Source organism: Gobius niger (assembly GCF_951799975.1).
Source record: "Gobius niger genome assembly, chromosome: 10".
NCBI lineage: Eukaryota > Metazoa > Chordata > Actinopteri > Gobiiformes > Gobiidae > Gobius > Gobius niger.
The window spans coordinates 28,357,342-28,376,569 of NC_136861.1; the positions used below are offsets into that span (position 1 = coordinate 28,357,342).

The window sequence follows — 19,228 nt, forward strand, 5'->3', positions numbered from 1 at the left end:
TTATTTCCTCCAGTATCATTGAACACACAGAAATCAGTCTCATCCAAACACCAAAACTAACTTGGATAAAAATTCGATTAATTGTCCAGCCCTAATACATATAAAGAAATGTGACATAAACGATATGCTGTAGCGAGTGCTTAAGTGGAAGAAGACGGCACACAGCTGTCTGCAGCAGGAGAGTATGGTTCTGAATTCTGTAATGTAGGCTTCATTAAACAAGCTCGTCCCTCGACCTCTCCCACAGGGGCCCAGTCTATTAACCCACATCTATAATTGACTTCTTCTTTTAAACCTCTGTAATTGTCCACAGCAGGTAAAAAACACAATCATCTAACTGCACAAACCTTCAATTACATTAGACTACAGCACGAGGAGGTGGGTGGTGACACCAACAGACCTTCCTGGGTAAGGAGTGAGGACGAGAGCAAGCGTATCGTGTTGGGAGGCGGAGCCAAAGATACTAACTCAGCGCCAGAATCTCAACTAGAGACTTGTGAGACAATTCTAAATCTCAGTGGGGCTTTCCTGGTTATATAAAGTCTTTGCTTGAAACTAGTACAACAAGTACATATTTGCCAACCCTACACAAGCATTGAAAGACCAAAACAACATGCTTAGGCCAAATTCACACAGGGAGAGTCAAAGGGAAATCCCATCTCCCTCTGAGATGATTAGAGCTGCCATTACATCCCCTCATGGCACCTCCTATATTTAAATGTGCAGCGTTAGGAGCGTCCCTGCCTGGCGTCCCCGCTGTGCAGGAGCCCAGGTCAGGAGGCCCTGATCTCATTACTAAGATGACATAGCGGGGGTGCTCGGGCCCCGTAATTATGAGCGGGAGCCCCCGGGGACGAGTGGCATTTAAATGGAGCTGGGTGCACGGGAACAAAAGGTAAGTAGGCAGGAAGTGCCACATTTAGCAATGAAGATGGTGTCACGGAAAGTTCAAGGAGTCACAGCATTCATTATGCAAGAAGTTATTTATGTAAAGAGTAATTTACAGCAAAGTCATTGGGAAATATGACTGATTTCCATTATGAGTCGATATCGACCGATTTATCACTCAGAGAAAGACACTTTTAAGAAAGGGTCTCGGTATTGGTTAATACTCAAAACCCCAGTATCGGTATCGGACGCAGAAAACCTGGATCGGTGCCTCTCTAGTACCTACTAAACAGGAATGTTTTTCATAAATCAGCCTTATGCCCCTAATACAGCTGTCACAGTCCAATACCGACATAGTTTACAGTTTAGAAGTTTCATACACAGGATTATAGAACAGACATTTGGAAAAGTCGGCCAAAACGATCGGTCTAAAATATCGTCTGTGCATATCAAAACAAAATTGACTCTGTGCATAACTTCAAATCATAACAACGCCGCCCAAGAAGTGACTTCCTGTTTCGATCCAGCACGCCAAAATAAAAGCCCACAGCTCGTCTCATTGATTAGTTCAGCAGGTACTTTCAACATTACAAGAATATAATTAAATACACACATTTGAAGTGTTTTGTCTGTTAATAGTTAGGCAGAAAGAAAGCTGAACTAATGAACTGCTGATCTAATGACTAAGATGGTGCTTTTATTTTGGTGCGCCTGATCGAAACAGAAAGTCACTTCTTGGGCGGCGTTGTTATGATTTGAAGAGTCAATTCCCCAAAAAATGGCATCAGCCTTAGAAAAACTCGGTCAACCTCTAATTATGAGTAATTCATAATGGTGGGTATGTGAAATATGTGTGGCCCTGTGTTTAAGATAGTCTTCAGATTTTACAGACTAATCCTTCTCAAACAACTATAGCCGTATGTTCTAATTCACATTATGTACATATCTGACTCATATTACGATATTAATGAGTTGAAAAAGCAGCCCTGCTGATGCTGTCTGCAAATGGTGAATGAAGTCCATTACAAGAGGAAGGAGTTATTTGCGGTGCTGTCTCAGAGTGAAGTGTCACACCGGAAGCACACAGGGACACGGCAGCCACACTTCCTCCTCTCTAAGTGTTCTTGTCACACTCAGCGGCACTTGAGGAGGAGGCGAGGACACGTCCGGCTCACTTCAGACTGCCGTTTTAGACGAGATGGATAATTAATGACATTAGCTCCTAAAGAGAACAATTTTGCATATCAAGCAGCAAAGCACAAGGGAGATAAAGCACTAATATGGTCTGTTTGGGAGCGGGAAGAGGAATTACGAGCAGTCACTTAGAGTCACCTGTGACAGTTGAAGCTTAAGACATTTTTAATTTAGAACAAAAGATATAACATCCAGATTAAGTTTTTACGGATGAAAAAAAAGCCCAACAAGAATGGGAGTTGAAATGTATCTAAAACTGTTTAAACCTAACTATTTTATTGCCTGGATATTTGCACGCCCTTGTCATTTTATATTTATTTTATATGTTTCAAGTGTGCGCCAGAAAATGGAAGCAAGTCTGTACTACTTTATAACAATACATAACACTGTACTGACATTCCCGATGTCTGGTAGCAAATCTCTCGTGTTTGAGTAGAATAAACGAAAACAAAGGAAGCAAATGAGAACATTAGTTTTGTCTGGACTTACATCTGAGGCGGGCCCCTTGTCAGCCCCTGGACAGGAGAAGGTGACAAACTCATGGCACCGCTTGTGCACGACGAAACAACACACTGTGGACACAAGAGAACAGGAGAAGGTTACTTTTTGCAGATACTTGGTATCAATGTCAAACACATCTTTATCACTATTATTATTACACTTGGTTGGTTAGAAAAGTCAATATATAATAACAGCAGTTTCATTTCCTAGTTACTCAAGCGAACTAACTCAAATTGTTGTTGCCTTTATCATATTTTTTAGATTTAATGTTCTTACTCATGCCCTTATAGCTTTTTATAGTGTATTATTTATGTTTCATATTGCACGATTGAACCGAAAAATAGTCCTAGTTGTGAACCTGGTCACTAACAATGGCCAGTAAAACAATTCTGAATTCTGAATGTACACTGTCACGAAAGGATTAAGTTTAGCAAGAGATCGAGAAGGGAGGAAAGCATTTCCTGGATTTGTAGGACCTCAGGAGGAGCTTTTTGGGTGCAGTGGAAGCACTGGGGAAGATTCAAAGATTACTCAAAGCTGCGCGAGCGCCTCAAAACGCAACTCCAGGTGTGTTTTTGAGCATTGTAGCATGGTAAAAAGCAGATTTTGCATAATAACCATTTAATCAGGGACATAATACACTTCTATAGACGTCAAATATTGTGTCCTGTTGATTGACTTTGCATGAGTGTTTTGCAGAATTAGTGATGGTCAAGGTGTGTCAATACAAACTTGGCCTTTTGCTGTGCATTTTACATCCTGAATATTTTCTTCAAAAGCGGAAAACCACCGGCTGAAGAGCAGAAAGCATTTAGCAGCTAAATGTACAGAGCGATGCTGTGCGTATTTGTGAACACCCACACGCTTGTTGTCACTGACTCATTGTCGGCCTGTGTCAGTTTAAATGTCTGATGGAAGCCTCACCTCATTTACCTTAACAGTAAACGCCAAAGTGACTTGATTAATCACATTAGCCGGTTTACCATCAACAAATATAAAATTGCATTCACAGAAATGTCAGTGCCGTGTTTCTTTTTTTTTCTTCAAAAACGCCATCAAAGAACGGGTGCTGGGTAAAAATGTCAAAGACGTGTTTTATTTGGTTAAAGGCGGCGGTGCACAAACATGTGAGAGGCTCCTATCTGAACCAACATCAATGTCAGCTCCACTGACAGGCAAGACAAACCCAGCAGTGGCTAAAAATACTGAACACAACCACTGCCGGCAGCCTTAAGACTCAGTTCATTATGTGCACAGTTGTATTGACTTGAATAAACAAACACATTCTGTGTGTTTGAAACCGGACAAGTCACTTAACACTAAGGCTGCACAGTGTAAGTATATGAGGAAAAGAAAACCTATTCTATTTCCGAATAGTATGCTCTTTTATAAAAGATGCATCCTGTGCATATTTATAATCCCATGGATAGAAAAACATCCTCTTTAAACAACCTTGTAAAAAAAAAAAAGATAAATGAGATATCTTTGCAAGATTGTGTAGTGTACTGTTAAACATAAAGTCCTTTCCTTTTTTTCAAATTCCAACACACTCATCTAACTACAACAGCATTATCTCTCATACCTACATACAGTGTGGTTACAATTACTCGCACAATTACACACACATAAATGGGAGATGTGCACCTCAATGGTACTTCTCTCCCACGCCATATCCTCTCTTTGGTCACACCGCCCACTCAGCGCCATGATCCACGCACACAGCGCGCCAGCCCCCTCAATTCCAGTCCGATCTCAAAATGAGCGCATGGAGGATCGCAGCCGAGCTTGAAACGGCGAAAAGCGTGTGCGTTTGTGCATATGGCTTAAAGGCAACTGCTCTTTTTTTTGAGCACAGCTATTGCCAAATCCCAAACCAAAACACATGTAGAAGTGGGCTGATGGGTGCTACAGCGGGATGACCCTCATCTTTGTGTAAAAGCCATGTTATCTGTAATAAAACGTGACCCCAATTTTCCACTCATTTAGACGCATAATTATCTCGATTTACGCGTCCGCAAAAGAAGTGAGTCATTGCGCAGGGGAATAAAAATACCTGACAATTATATTATTCAAAGTGCAATGCTGGCATAATAGAACTAATGTTTTTCGGTGTTTGAAAACAAGATAAGTGGAGGGTGCATCACATCACTATGGTTTTATTAAATCAAGAAAAACGTGTGTCACTGCCTGTGTAGATAACATTTGTGGAATTTAGCTCATGGAATCTCTCCATGGTACTGCAGACATCTTATTGAACTTGCTAATGACGCGAAAAAACAACTAACACAAAGTAAAATAGTCTGCAACAGCTCCAGTCCAGTCAAATCACACTTAACATAGGGTGTCCCCCAAGGGTGTATGTTGAGCCCCCTCCTGTTCATTCTGCGAACCTACTGTATGACTGGATTCCAATGCACAGGCTTACTATTTCCATCAAGTCCTCACTATTAATTAATATAATGAAGTACAGTAAGTAAAAAGAAATAAAGCCGCTCCTGCAAAACAAATAAATTCCAGAAGGCAATAGGTTCTGTGCACAGAATGTTTTCGCCAAACTTCCTTTTGGCCAGTATAGTTAAGACTACGTCCTGTCCACATTATAATTTAAACTAAAAAACATAAAATAAGATTAAAAAACAGAAGAAACCTTAAATCAAACTCATTTTGATGAAAATAACTACAAGTGTCAGTGCTATTTTACCTTTTGCTATCATCAACTCGTTTAGCTTCAATGCTACAACACTTACACTTTTAAACACTGAATTATTTACATCCTGAGTGAAGTTTTTAAATTCAAAGTAATTATCCAACAACTGCAAGATTTCCTGCATGTGCTTTTTAAAAGTGCTGTACATTTATTTCAGTGAGACACGGCTCACTCTCCACATGAATAAAACACAGGCACAAAACAGTTGTTTCCCTAGGACGTTAGTTCCAACATTCTGTGCACAGAGCCTTTAGAAGCGCAATTTCACAAGTAATACACTGCTCTGTACTGTCTCGCCCTCTGGCCTCCCAGTGCCCTGCAGGTGCTGATCCAGTGACTGCCCGTGTATTGGCACCCAGCCATGCTTCCTCCATTATTTATGCTCTACATTAAATATCCATGTAATTTACACAGACACATTCCTAAGTAATAGTTCTCATAAGCCGACACTGTTATAACTACATTCTCTAAAGTCTCAATTTGCAGTTCCCTTTCTTTGTCCTCATGTTGGGTTGCCAATGAACTCAATTAACTCCTAAGCGGCATAAGGTTACTGGCAGTCTAAATACTGCAGGTAGGGAGCCATGGGGTGTCCCTAGATTACCTGCCCGTTAACACTTGTTGAGCATAACATTACACTCAGCAGCACCAAAGCATTTTGCTCCAAGAAAAGTAAAATTTAAAAAAGGAAAATATTAGACACACAATAATGTAAAGCTGCATTTTTATTTCATTCCATCTTTATTTAATGCGAAAAGTCCTGACCTCAGAGGGGACCCTTCTTGTGTGTTTCAATCAAACCCGGGACCATCTAGCTGTGAGGCGAGATCCTGACACCCATTCAAGTTAAGATGGTAATTCAGATTAGCAAATTAAGGTATTTGCTTTGACATTACGTTGAGGCACATCACAACTTTTCATGATTTATAAATACAGACTTCAGACAGTCAACTGAACCACAACCCATGGTAATGTAATATCTAGGTCAGAGGGTTTTCTGTCTACATGCTTTAACTTGTAGCCCCCAAAGCAAAACATTTTCACAGGATCTGTTCCCAGGCCAAAACAAGCCACAACATGTTACTGAATTTGCACCTCTTGGATTTTGAAGCTGGAGAGTAGACTCAACTACATTCCCGACATTCCCGACCCCATTTTCCCTTTTTTTTTCCCTTTTTTTTTTTTTTTTTTTTTTTTTTAAATCAGCTTTCTACTATCATCCTTTATGGTCTCAGCATGCTTCCACACAACTGGCTTAAGAGACATTTGCTTGCATTGTCCTGAAAAGCCTTAGAAACCTGTCATGTGATCCCGTTATGTAACAGCTGGTAAAATCAATATACATATATGCATAGTAGCTGCGCGAATTTGTTCCAAATTTGAGAGTCCCCAATTGGGTGCGTTTTGTTTATAGATAGATTTTGAAAGCAAATTTAGTCTTCCCTACTTTGGAAGCAGAGTTTAGTATATGCAAAATTACAGACAGCTGCCAGCGTCTGGGTGTGCAAATGTGTGAAGAGCGGTACAGTCATGTCCCAGATATTGATGCTGCCTCACTCACTGGCCGACACGTTGTGTGTCTGCAGCCCAGAAGCAGTCGCATTGTGTTGGAGCGAACAAAAAGACCCCCCTCGGACACTGATGATGTATTACAGTAAGACAGCTCGCAGTCAAAATTGAGTCAGAAGACGTATGAATTATGAAATGATTCCACTCCGTATCGAGAGTAAGTTCATACTGGCTTTGATGCCATCTTGTGGGGCCCTCATGGAGAGAACGCAATTGGCCGGGGAGGACTGACAGCCCCAGATTTTGATTAACCTCCTGCACAGACCATATGCTGGTGTCAGGGAAATCAGAGCACAACAACATGACTGCAGCGAGTCAGCGACCCGCATGTCATCGCAATCTTGTGATTGCACCACTAAAGCAACAACAGACACACGTTTGTTTATTATCCATATTAGTATTTCTGAAATGTGTCCTGACATTACAATTGCACTGAAATGCCACTGTACAAATTGGTTTGATTGATCTTGTAGCCCTATTTCAGTTCCAGTATTTACTGCATCATTTAAAGGAAACTACTTTCTACTGATTCCCTAAGCAACCTTTTGAATTCACAAAGTGTTTGTCGATGTAAAATCCGTCGATCCTGACCTCCTTTATTCCATATTGGCTTATGTTTTGGTACAGTGAGAGAAACCATGGTGTCTCCTCCTGACTGGGGCTAAGCAGACCTGGCACACCATTCAATCGCATAAGCAAAGATCTATGCGAGACAGACAAGTGCTGCTGTGCGTTCCAACTCTTCCTACTGTCTCCGCCAAGCCTCCAGAAACCGCTGCTACAGCCGCACTCCAAACTCCAAAGCAAAAGGGATTAGAGAAACGCATCAAGGCAGAGAGGGAGAAGTCAATAATCAGAACTAAACATGCCATTCACCTTGGGCTCCCCCCATTGTGTGTGTGTAATGCTTATATAAGGGGGGGCTGCGCTGCCTACGCTAAAGTATAAATACCATCAATGCCTCTGGTAAGGCACATTGAAGGGTCAGTGTGAATCAGCACGCCCATATCACTCCTCTTCCCTGTTCGTCCATAATTCCTTTGTTTTTATGATCTTTCTATTTTTTCTCCGTTTCTTTTTTTTCTTCTCCAGCTACTGTGTCCGTTCACGAGGAAACACTCCGAGGATTTCGCTTGGCAGGAAAGCTGTGACCCCAGCTTGGAGATGAGCGGGGAAAAAAACAGCACAACAAACCGAGAGCAGCGCTGCCAATTGCACTTTTCACAGCAGCACTCTTATGTAGCTGCTCACAGATCTGTCAGTGAAAACGATTATAAAAAGCATCTCAGGTTATAAAAGAGACCTTCATCTTTTTCCAAAGGGATGTTTTGTTTTTTTTAAACATCAAGAAGAGAAACTAACAGTTGGTCAGTGTGGGGATGATGTTGGAGTGTTGTTTTACCCGAATGTCAAGTGAAATAGTTATAAAAATATACATTTCTGTCTGGTCTGGTCGCTGGTCAGTTTTTTTTTTTTACTATACAAAAACTATAGCCTCATCAAGTCACTTTTCTTAAATGATGAACAGATTGAGGGCATTGTATTTGGGCTGAGTCAGGCTTCCTCGGCCTGAGGTGATGTGGAGGCGCTGTCTCAGTATCTGAAGCCTGTTGGAACAGATCTTGGCGTGAGATTAGACTGTGACCTTAAACTCTGCGCTCAGGTGAACTCAGTGGTAAAAACTAGTTTCCTACAGATTCGGCAACTGACTAAAGTGAAACCTGTTCTTTCTCAGCACCACTTTGACATTTTAATCCTCAACCTTTATCACTAGTCGCCTAAACTGTTGTAATGCATTGTACATTGGGCTCAACCACACTTCACGACTTCAACTTGTCCAAAATGCTGCTGCACGCCTTCTATCTATCTGGCACTGAAAAGCGTGAGCACATGACGCCTGTTTTAAAGTCGTTACATTGGCTCCCTGTCTGTCATATTGACTTTAAAATTCTCTTATTTGTTTTAAAATGTCTTCAGGGCCTTGCACCTTCATATCTGTCCAACCTTCTTCAGATCTGCCTCAGGTCAGCAGACCACTCGTTGTTTGTAGTCCCAAGGACACAATGGAAACTGAAAGGCAACTGTTCTTTTTCAGTCTCAGGCCCCAACATTGTGGAATGCACCTTAGACAGGCAGAGTCACTTTCTGTTTTTAAAGCAGAACTAACCAAATTGTTTACCTTAATAGAATCACTAAGAAGAAGCTAACAGGCTAACGGGCAAAGCTAACTGCGGGCTAGCGCCACTTAAACAGTATTTACAACCAAGTTTGAGTGAAAACAATGATCTCCATTGTGCAATTGGATGTACAATATCCCTCTCTCCCTTTGTCTTTTCTGTCAGCGTAGGATTTACTCTCACGGACAGTTAATGAGTAAAAGAACGTAACATGCTACTACACCTGCAGTGGCACTTATGGCCTCTAGGGGCATGAGTTACTTAGTACTGCTTTAAGTTGGCTCTTAAAAAAATCTGTTTACTGTAGCTTTTAAGTCAGGAATTTTGTATGGTTTTATCTTGTTTGCCTGTTTGTATTCCTTGTATTTTTCATTATAAATAAAGTTGTAAATGATTGGATTGACAGGCAGATTAGATCAGAGAACCACATGGTCCATCTGTATCAAAACAAATATGGCGGCTTTGATGATCGCATTGATGATCGCTTTTTGTTGCCAATTCATGACAATGTAGCGCAGAGGTCGGATTTTGAGCCAAGTTGCCAAAAACTGTGGTGCATGAGCAGAAGTGTGGATACTGTATTTCAGAAATGTCTTTAGCACTTGAGAAACTGGCACAATAAGCCTGAAATCTGGATTACTTTGAGGAGAGTCCGGCACGTTCCTGTGTTAATAGAGAAAGTTGTTTTAATCGTTTAAGAGGTCCAAATGCGCGAAAACCAAATGTTCTTTCTTTACGATCCAATCCGACGCAGGACATTCACAGTATATATTTAAGTCTACATATATTTCCTCTTGTATGTGAAGTGCTCTTTGCTCCCTCTCACAGAATGTACAGCTCGTCCAACCTCCGCAGCGTGACCTTCACTCGCGCCATCGAGCAGCCACATGCACACACCTATTCTTCTGAGCTATGGATCCTCTCGCCTCCCATCACGCTCCTTCCTCCTCCACAAAGACGGCCTGCTGTTTTGGGCCAGACAGAGAGCAGAAAATAAATGTTGGCTCAAGCGTTAGGAAGAGTCACTCGGCTGGGTTTTGATGGAATTTATCGATGCCGTGTTTAATCGAGACTGGAGTGCTGTGAAGTGGACAAGGGGCGAAAATAAGAATCAAGACAGAGGAAAAACTGTGTCAGGGACTTCATTAACATGTTCCTGTCATGTTATAGAAACAGTCCACATAATGTTTTCTCAACACCAACGTTTCCTTTTTGCTTTAATGACCAAAACTTATCCCATTGACACAAAAAAAGAGAGGAGTTATAAACCAAAGTCTGGAACGGCTGAACTTTTCGTCTGGTGTCAGTGTTGCTATGGTTACCAGCCTTGGCGACAGGGTTTAAGCATCTCCGGAGCGGCGGTGACACAGTTTGCTGGTCTGATAACACAAAGTGCAGACCCACTTTTATGACAGGCTGATAAATATGATACGGCTGGTCCAGAAATAACATTTAAATCACAATCTAAATCATGGCCCAGCTCAACGATAAATAGGGCTGTTTCAGTTTGTACAACTTACATCTTTGGCAATGGTAGAAAATTGGGACGTCCCGATCTGATATTGGGTACGGGTATCTGATATATACCCGTACCCAATCCAGGTATTTTGAGAGTGTCGGATCCACCAAAGGATGGTCATGAATCTGCAGTCCTGAAACGTTAGCGCTGCTATGGTGCTAGTGCTAGGCTACTACCGCTAAATGGTTCACTCACTGACTCACGCTCAGCAGCCACTAAAAACATAATAATGTTATGTCTGCAGGCCGTGTGCAGACACAACAAACTTTAGAACATGCTTTCTCAACGTTAAGTTGTCTTTACACTCTTGCAACAATATCTCCACTTTAGAAGCTCCTACGGACTTTCCAGTCCAGTAATATTTTTAAGGTATATGAACGGCAAAAACAAGGCAAAAAAACTTGTTAGTGATGTTTTTCACTTGTAAATAGCTTGTTCAAAAACTAAACAAGATCCAAAATCTCCTCAGACTAAATCTTTGGAATATTTCAACAAATGAAAACCATAAATATAACTTAGATTTCATTACTTAACGTATAGGCAATTTTGGCCATAATTATGCATAAAGTCATATCTGTGTCAGTAATCTACAGCAAAAGTTTCAAATTTATATCTCTGTGTAAATATTTGTGTTTCCCACAAATATTTGAGTTTACAATATACTAAATGACGACAAACTAAATTTCTTTCCATTACTTGGTCAGGTATAGTGCCTTTAACAACTTCTCTATTGAAATAAATGAAACAAAGTAGGCTACTGCTCTTATTTGATTATGCTATATAAAAAAAACCTAAGCTGCTTTCTCATGTATCTCATGTAATAGCACCTCATAAAAAGGTCGAAGTCCTTGTTTTGTATCTTGTACAACACCAATATATCATAGCCACAGTGTAATGTTTGTTTGTTTTTTCCATCATGGCGACGTGTAAACAAGCAGAAACCTCCCTCTCTCTTGGTACAGCTGGGTTTTCTGTGATCTGCATTTGTGGTTTCTGTGTTCCACACTGTTTTACTGGATGCTTTTGTACGTCTTTGCCGTGTTTCTGTGGAGGTTCAGCTCAATTTTTTACTACAAAGAGTCCATAATGGTCAGAAAGAAAGCAGCTTTTAAAAAGTAAACAAATAGCTAGCGTATTATTTTGAAACACTGAAGAGCCACTAAGAACCCCCCACACCTGCACCACAGTGGACCCGTCACAAGGGGCGCTACAGGAAAAACATAAACAAAAAAGGGACAAACGAGGAGGTATCCGGGCAAGACTCACAACTAAGCCACATATGCCTTCTATCCCTAATGGACGTCCACTGGAGAATAAACAGATTAACTGCTAAGCGCTTCACAGATGATGGCGAGAGACTGTTGTGGAGCGGAGGGAGCGGAGGGAGCTGCACAGGAAGAAGAGGAGGGAGGAGGAGCTGACCAGTGCAGGACACCACGCTCTGAAACAGGGACAAACCCAGGTTTCCTCCGGGTGCTACGGTTTCCTCTACCTCCAAAAACATGCTGGTCAGGTTGGCCCACAGTGGCGTCGTGGCTTAGGACTAACACCTGAACACTATTTCGTTGTACAATGACAAATAAAGCACTTACTTACTAACTTACTTACCAAATCAATCAGTATTGTTGTATTGCCTGGACTGATTTAATAAAAAATAATAATAATTGTGCTTTTACGTTGCAAAGACTACACAGACCACAAACCCCAACAAATGAATCGAAATTAGAAATGAGCCTTTATCTTAGAACATCAACTCAACTGCTTCACCTACAGTGTTTCTCATTAAAAAGTGCTAATAGGTGCTAATACCCTCATCACTACAATCTATTATGAAACCAGGAGAATTATATCATCGCTTGGGGAAAAAAAAAAAAAACTCGTCAGAAAAACGCAGCCAACTTCAAAGTGCTCATCCAAACAGCAGCAGAAGAGCTTTTGTTCAAAATCCAGGTGGGCCATTACACCTACACATCGTGAATCACATTTCAGACATTTAGATCAGAACATCATCAAGACGCGCTCTGCTCCCAAGTGCAACTCATAGTGTTTCTAAATATAAGCAGGACAACCTACAACTGTGCAGTCTTAGATAACAAGTCCAACGTAACCTATTGTCCAACGAATTATCAATTATCAACAATCTGCTGTATTTGCTCTATAGAGGCAGTTCTCACACCAAAAACTTGAGAGCACTTTAGAAAAACAGTTTTAGTTCGCTTGACAGTCAAAGAATGATCATACATATAGTTATGACAGGGACTTCAGAATGATGAACGCAGTGTCCGTTAAGAGAGTGCGAGAGTCCCTGCAGTGATGTCAAACACGCTTGACCCACATAGGCCACCGTCTGGTCTGTCCTCACATGTGTCCAAGGTGTCGCCCAGGCAACGGGTGTACAATTGCCACAAATGTCAACGGCAAGGACAGGCAAGCCCTGAGGAGATAGTCTGTCAATCTGTAACAGAAGGCAGCACAGTCTTCAGAGGGACAGGGAAAGTGGCAGACGGAAAGTGCAACGATTAGGGAAAATTAACTGTGCAATAATATGAACACATTGGATTCAAAGGGGGAGATATCATAAGATTGCTCCTTTTCGGATGTGGATATGGTGTAAAGAAATGTCTTGCTTTTTTCATCCAAAAGTAAAATACATTTGGGTTTTTGTTTTTGTTTTCTATCATCCGGATGAAGAATCACATTTGAAAACCAGTCTGTTGTGTTACTCTGCATGGTTTAGGAGAGGCGTTGAAACGTAAAGGAGTAAAAGTGAAAACTTTATTGACTAGACCGGCTTTTTATGCTGCTGCGTGGTGCATCACGCGGGTGGGCGGGTCTCGGCCATGCTTTGTTGTCTTTTCGTATTTATTTGCAATATTGTGAGAATGTATTTAATGTTGAATGTTTTTTTTTTTTTCGAGGTAAGTCATTTTTATTTCAAGGTAAGTAACATCTACACAATCACCAGACGGCAATTTACATTCTCGTGCAGTTTTGTTGACTTTATACTGGAGTCTATATTGATAAAAAATCATTGTGCTTGAAAATATTACTGTTGTTCTGTCTTTCTAAATCCAATTTGTTACATACGGGCCCGGGGTAGCTCCTGACTCAAGAACATAATGAAGACTTCATATGCAAAAGCAGAGATCGCTGCTTTGAATTTTGTTCAGAATCGTTTCGCATAGTTGTTACTGTACGCGACAGATGCCACTTATGAGACTAAAACTGTGTGATTTTAATAAAGAACAAGTGACTCTATGTTTTTATGGAACTGAAACAATTCTGGTAGTGAAAAACACTGCTATGTAAAGAGAACTGTTCAAGCATAGGTTGAGTCTTTTCAATGGCACTTTTCTGTTTTTGCAAATGAACTCTCACCTTGTCCGATACCACAGGATGTCAATAGCAACAACAGCGAGGCCTGTCATAATACGTTAAGCCCCAGCTCACATGGCTCACGATGCACAATATATGAAGTTGTAGAATTTGCAGCGTGTGTGGAGCCTCGAACGACAGTGTTTAAGCAGCTCTGAGCGTTAGCATTAGCATTAGCCACGGCACAGTAAACGACCTCAGCATTTACACAAAAACGACAAAACCGGTATGAAAACCTGAAGAAGCGTTTGGGGAAACACATTCATGAAAACAGCTTCATTCAGGCAACTTTTTCTTCACCTCTTAACCCCCACTTTAACCAAGCACATTTTCATCAGTTCGGCTTTACCCAAATCTACAAACCTGAGACCTGCAAAACTGTGCTAAGATCCTTGCGTTGTTTGGTCGTATTTTTGACGCTTTTTTTTTTTTTCTTGTCAAGTTTTTTTTTTACTTTTTGGTTGCATTTTTGATGGTTTTTGTCACATTTTTTGTCAAGTTTTTTGTTGCTTTTATGTCCTGATTATGTAACTTTTTTGTCACATTTTCATTTCTTTTTTGTGGCTAAGATCCTTGCGTTGTTGCTACGTTGTGACGTTTTTGTCATATTTTTGACGCTTTTTTTTTTGGTCAAGTTTTTGTAACTTTTTGGTTGCATTTTTTATCTTTTTTGTTGCTTTTATGTCCTGTTTATGTCACTTTTTTTGGTCACATTTTTTTTTTCTTTTTTGTTGCTAAGATTTGCATTGTTGCTAGGTCATGACGTTTTGGTCATATTTTTGACGCTTTTTTTTTTCAATGTTTTTGTAACTTTTTTGTTGTTTTTTTTGTCAAGTTTTTGTTGCTTTTTGGTTGCATTTTTTATGTTTTTTGTTGCTTTTATGTCCTGTTTATGTCACTTTTTTGTTGCTTTTATGTCCTGTTTATATCACTTTTTTTGGTCACATTTTTTGTTTCTTTTTTGTCGCCAAGATCCTTGCATCGTTGCTACGTCGTGACGTTTTGGTCATATTTTTGAAGCTTTTTTTTTTCTTGTCAAGTTTTTTTAACTTTTTGGTTGCATTTTTTATGTTTTTTGTCACGTTTTTTGTAACTTTTTTGTTGCTTTTTTGTTGCTTTTGTGTCCTGTTTATGTCACTTTCTTTTGGTCACATTTTTGTTTCTTTTTTGCCCCTTTCTCGTGGCTTTTTCGTTGCGTTTTCATGCTTGTTGCCAAACTGGAGAAGATGTGCTTGGGTAAGGTGGGGGTTAAGAGGTTAAATATGAAGTACAAGCATAAAACCAACCCTTTAACATCTCTAGTCCATGACGGTGAACGCAGAATTGACGAGGGACTTGAGAAAGACAATACATCCGCTGTCCACTTTACAAAGAGTAAGTCTGATTTGGGGAGTCTACGAAGAGTATTTTGGCGGATGATATTTTAGCACATTGAATAACACCTCGCACTTCAATGTGAAAAGAGGAAGTAAAGTTGTGTGCATGTCGAAAAGCACCATAGTAACAAGCCTTTACAGCTCAGTGGGGTAAAGTGCGTCTTCTTCACGGCACTTTTTACACGTGAACACTCCTCACTGCGTTTGTCTAACCCAAGCACTCACTAAACTGTACAACTTCTGCTTTTGGTTTTTGGTTACGCGGGCCGCGGCTCTGCGAGTTTGTTGTGTCTGCAAAGCATCAAGGGAAAAATCAATGGACTCTCATATTTTTGGCTCCATCAATAAGTTCAACCAGGTTCATGATCAGAGTATATACAGTATAATACAGTTCAGTCGTGTTGTTATGAGGCTGTCTGATACGGCCATAATGGAATACTGTGAAAAGAACTTTATGCAGTAATCTCAAGAAAGCCCTGAAGGGAGAAAATATCTTACATCATTTATCTTTTGCCACTGCGTCTCTTATCAACTCGGTTTCTTCGTTTTAGTTGCTCGTGTCGCTCAAAGAACTCAATACTTTACTTATTGAAACAACATTTTATTTGTAATGATGAGAAATAAGCCTGAAGGTCATTGAACTATAATGTGACCTGTACACGATAGAGATGTTTTCAATGATCAAACCGTCAACTCCTTTTGGGTTCATAGGTTCTGAGCAGCAAAGTGTCCAGTAAACAGAACGATGCACTTCTCTAAAGCGCGTTGGTGCAGATGGTGATGATAAGTGGGATCTGGGTTAGTGAAGAATGGGGCCAAGATGTGGTTCATTTTCTAAATTTAGACCTGGTCAATGTTATACTCCTGTGAAACTTTACAAACTGAATTGGATGGAATAAAAAAATCGAGGGATGCACTGATCCGATTATTACGATATCGGGTATCGGCTATAAATTTTCGATACTCAACCGATACCTGCTTTGGCTTTCTCCGTTGAAAAACATAAATAAATCAGCTCAGCGAATATGGGGATGCTGTACCTGATTTTGAAGGGCAGACCCTGGAGTATTCAGTCACAAACCGCGGCTAGCAACAGGATGCTAATGCTAGCGGCAACTAACAAGGCTGGGACAGAAACTGTTTGGATCACCTAAAGTAACAAAATAAAATTGGCCACTGCTGAGGCGCCAAGTAATAACTGATGTAACATATTTTTAATGATCAGATCGCTTTGGGAGTTGTTCATGAATCCAAAAGCCTGTCATTGAGCCAAGGGTATAGGCTATAGTCTCGAAAAGTCCAGTGATCCTCATTTAATGTGTTTACATTCATTTATTAATAGATATAATTGATATGTAACATCTTGTTTGAAAAAGAAGATAAGACATTGCTGTCCTACAAAGAGAAGAAGACCATTCACTTTTTCACTCAGAGAAAGCCACTTTTAAGAAAGTCTCTTGGTATCGGTTAACATCGAATATCGGCAGATACTCAAATCCCCAGTATCGGTATCAGAAGCGACGAACAGCTGCATTGCCGTAAAGCTTAATTAATTTTATACTAAAATAAATAGCTCTAGTAAGTATCACTGCTGTATATTATATTGCTATGAGCATATATTCAACATAGTTTTAACATGTTCTACTTTTTCCAGTTGTAGCTGCTTAGCTCTACTCCGCTACTCCCATTAACTCCCTCATGGAGTTGAATTTGTCCACATGAGCGTTTATACTCGGGCTGCACGACATTGAAGAAACTTGCGCTAAGCGATATGGCGGCGCAAAATTGTGATAATGATATTATTAAACGTGACAGTTTCAACATAACATGTTTAAACAAGTTAAACACAAATTGTATGTTTTTCAGTGAGCAGAAGTTCTTTACCTAAAACTGAACTTTTACACGTTTTTAAGCTTTGTTCATTGTTTGTTTTTGGTTTGCAGTAAATGGGTCGATCTCAGTCAGATGAAGACTTCAGTGATGATGCGATATATTGTGGCTTCTTGTGATACAGATATTGCTATTTTTTTTTAGATATATTGTGCAGACGTTATCTTTCGGCTGATAAGTACAAGAAGTTTTTCGAGAAGTGAATAACTCTAAAACTATAGCTACTAACTAAACCTCCAGCACAGTGACACAGCTTGAAAGCACCTCATCATTTAAAGAGGGGGTATGATGCTTTGACTTAAACTAACTTGCATTTTTATCAAAGGCTACCAAAAGCCCCGCCCCTTTCTTGAAGCATGTAACAGTGGAAAAAACATCTGGTGGAGGTTCTCTTCTCCTATTCTCCTGTTGCTTTTAAAACCCTTGCTTTCTGTTCCCCCCCCCCCCCCTCCCCATTGTTCTCCCATCACACCTCCGCACTCCCACAGCCCACCTTCCCACCCACAAATCCATCCCATTTGGACGTACTCTCGGCAGAACGAGCTCAAGCTATTTTTAAAAGCATCAAAGCCCAACAGCCTCCAACCAGTCATGGGAGGAGATAGAGACATGACAGGGGAGGAGCCGAGAAACACGTTTTGTTGGTTGCAATTGGCCAATCGCACAAGGGCTGCGATTATTTGACAAAGTATCCAACCTTAATTACTGCACAGACCTGCTAAAGCTATAGTTTCGACTTCTGCGGGTATGAATGAAGGAGATTCTTGCCTATGCTCCTGTGCATATTTCAAATCGCAGTGGGAAAAAAAAGAAAAAATCGCCTTTAGAATTGTAAAATGGCTCAGCTCTATAGTGTGCACTGAAAACGGAGGGGAAATAGTCAAATTGGGGCACTCATAAATAGGGCAGAGCAGAAGAGATCTAGATTTGAGCAAGAAATACTGCATCCCTTTTGTACCCTCTGGCTGTGTTCTTGTAAGGTGTTGTTTTGTTGTTTTCTACCCATAAGTGGATTTCATATTTTGTCTAAAGTTACATTTCGTTTGCTCAGGCTAAAGCTGCTCTGGTGCTCGCACACTGATGTCAAGACACTTTATCTTCTGCATCACGTAAACAGGCCAAGGGTATGCACGTCTTGAATCTAAACAGAATCGTATTTGAAAAGGGACAGAGACAGTTTTTATTGATAGATCCCTTTGGCAGATGTTTGCCGCTCAATTAGCTGCTGCTGCTATGTTATGACATCACACGCATAACCTCTATCTTCTTAAGTGATGATGTCGCCGCTTGACTTGGAGCTGAAAGGAACAGGCCACCGTTTTGACACACAGTATGTTACCTGAGCTTAGACGAGTTGATGCGTAGCTGTCGACTTTACTGCGAGGTGTCGTTACGCCTCACAATATAGTTCCCCTTTTTATCCGCTTAGAAAATCGACGTGTTTAATTTTGTGTAACTAGACTTGGATTGCGTAACTTTTCACGTACTTGTATTAAAATAGCGAAACCGTGGAAGAGCTTTGTCGCTTCGAACTTCACCCCAGTTTGGAGCTATAGTATGCTGGGAGAGGCTAAATGCTAACAACGTCTTTCGTCTATTTGTGTGACTGAGGGCACGCACAAAGACCAGACAGCTACGCATCAACTCGTCTCAGCTCAGGTAAGAACAAATCTCAGTATAGAAAAAAATGGTGGTCTATTCCTTTAAGTTCTATTCACTATAATGAGATTTTACTGATTTTAACCAGCCTTAGAGCGTTGTACAAAGCTCTTTTAAAAATCTAATGGCACAGAAATATTACATTTTACCAAACATTTTTCCAAAACACAAATTTTACATAATTAACCTATCTATTCAAATCAATTCCCTTTGACTGGAGAATTACTTCATTAATGAATCATTATTATAATTAAGCACAAAACAGTTTTTGGCCTTTTACCTGTTGTTACTTCACAGTGATATGAAGATAAAGTTGTTGTTGTATTTGTGTATGTGTCTTTGTACACTTTGGACTCGGAAGTAGCTTAGTAGA

The 19,228-nt window shown here is 40.4% G+C and overlaps 1 protein-coding gene across 2 annotated transcripts in view; it reads right to left on the minus strand.

The window, feature by feature from the left end:
• The window catches only part of prkcbb (protein kinase C, beta b), a 117,054-nt gene that overhangs the window by 81,882 nt on the left and 15,944 nt on the right, over positions 1-19,228 (minus strand). For both annotated transcript variants that reach the window (XM_079564013.1, XM_079564012.1), the window contains exon 3: positions 2,572-2,654. In XM_079564013.1, the coding sequence (XP_079420139.1) occupies positions 2,572-2,654 (83 nt within the window). The remainder of the gene's footprint in view (positions 1-2,571; positions 2,655-19,228) is intronic.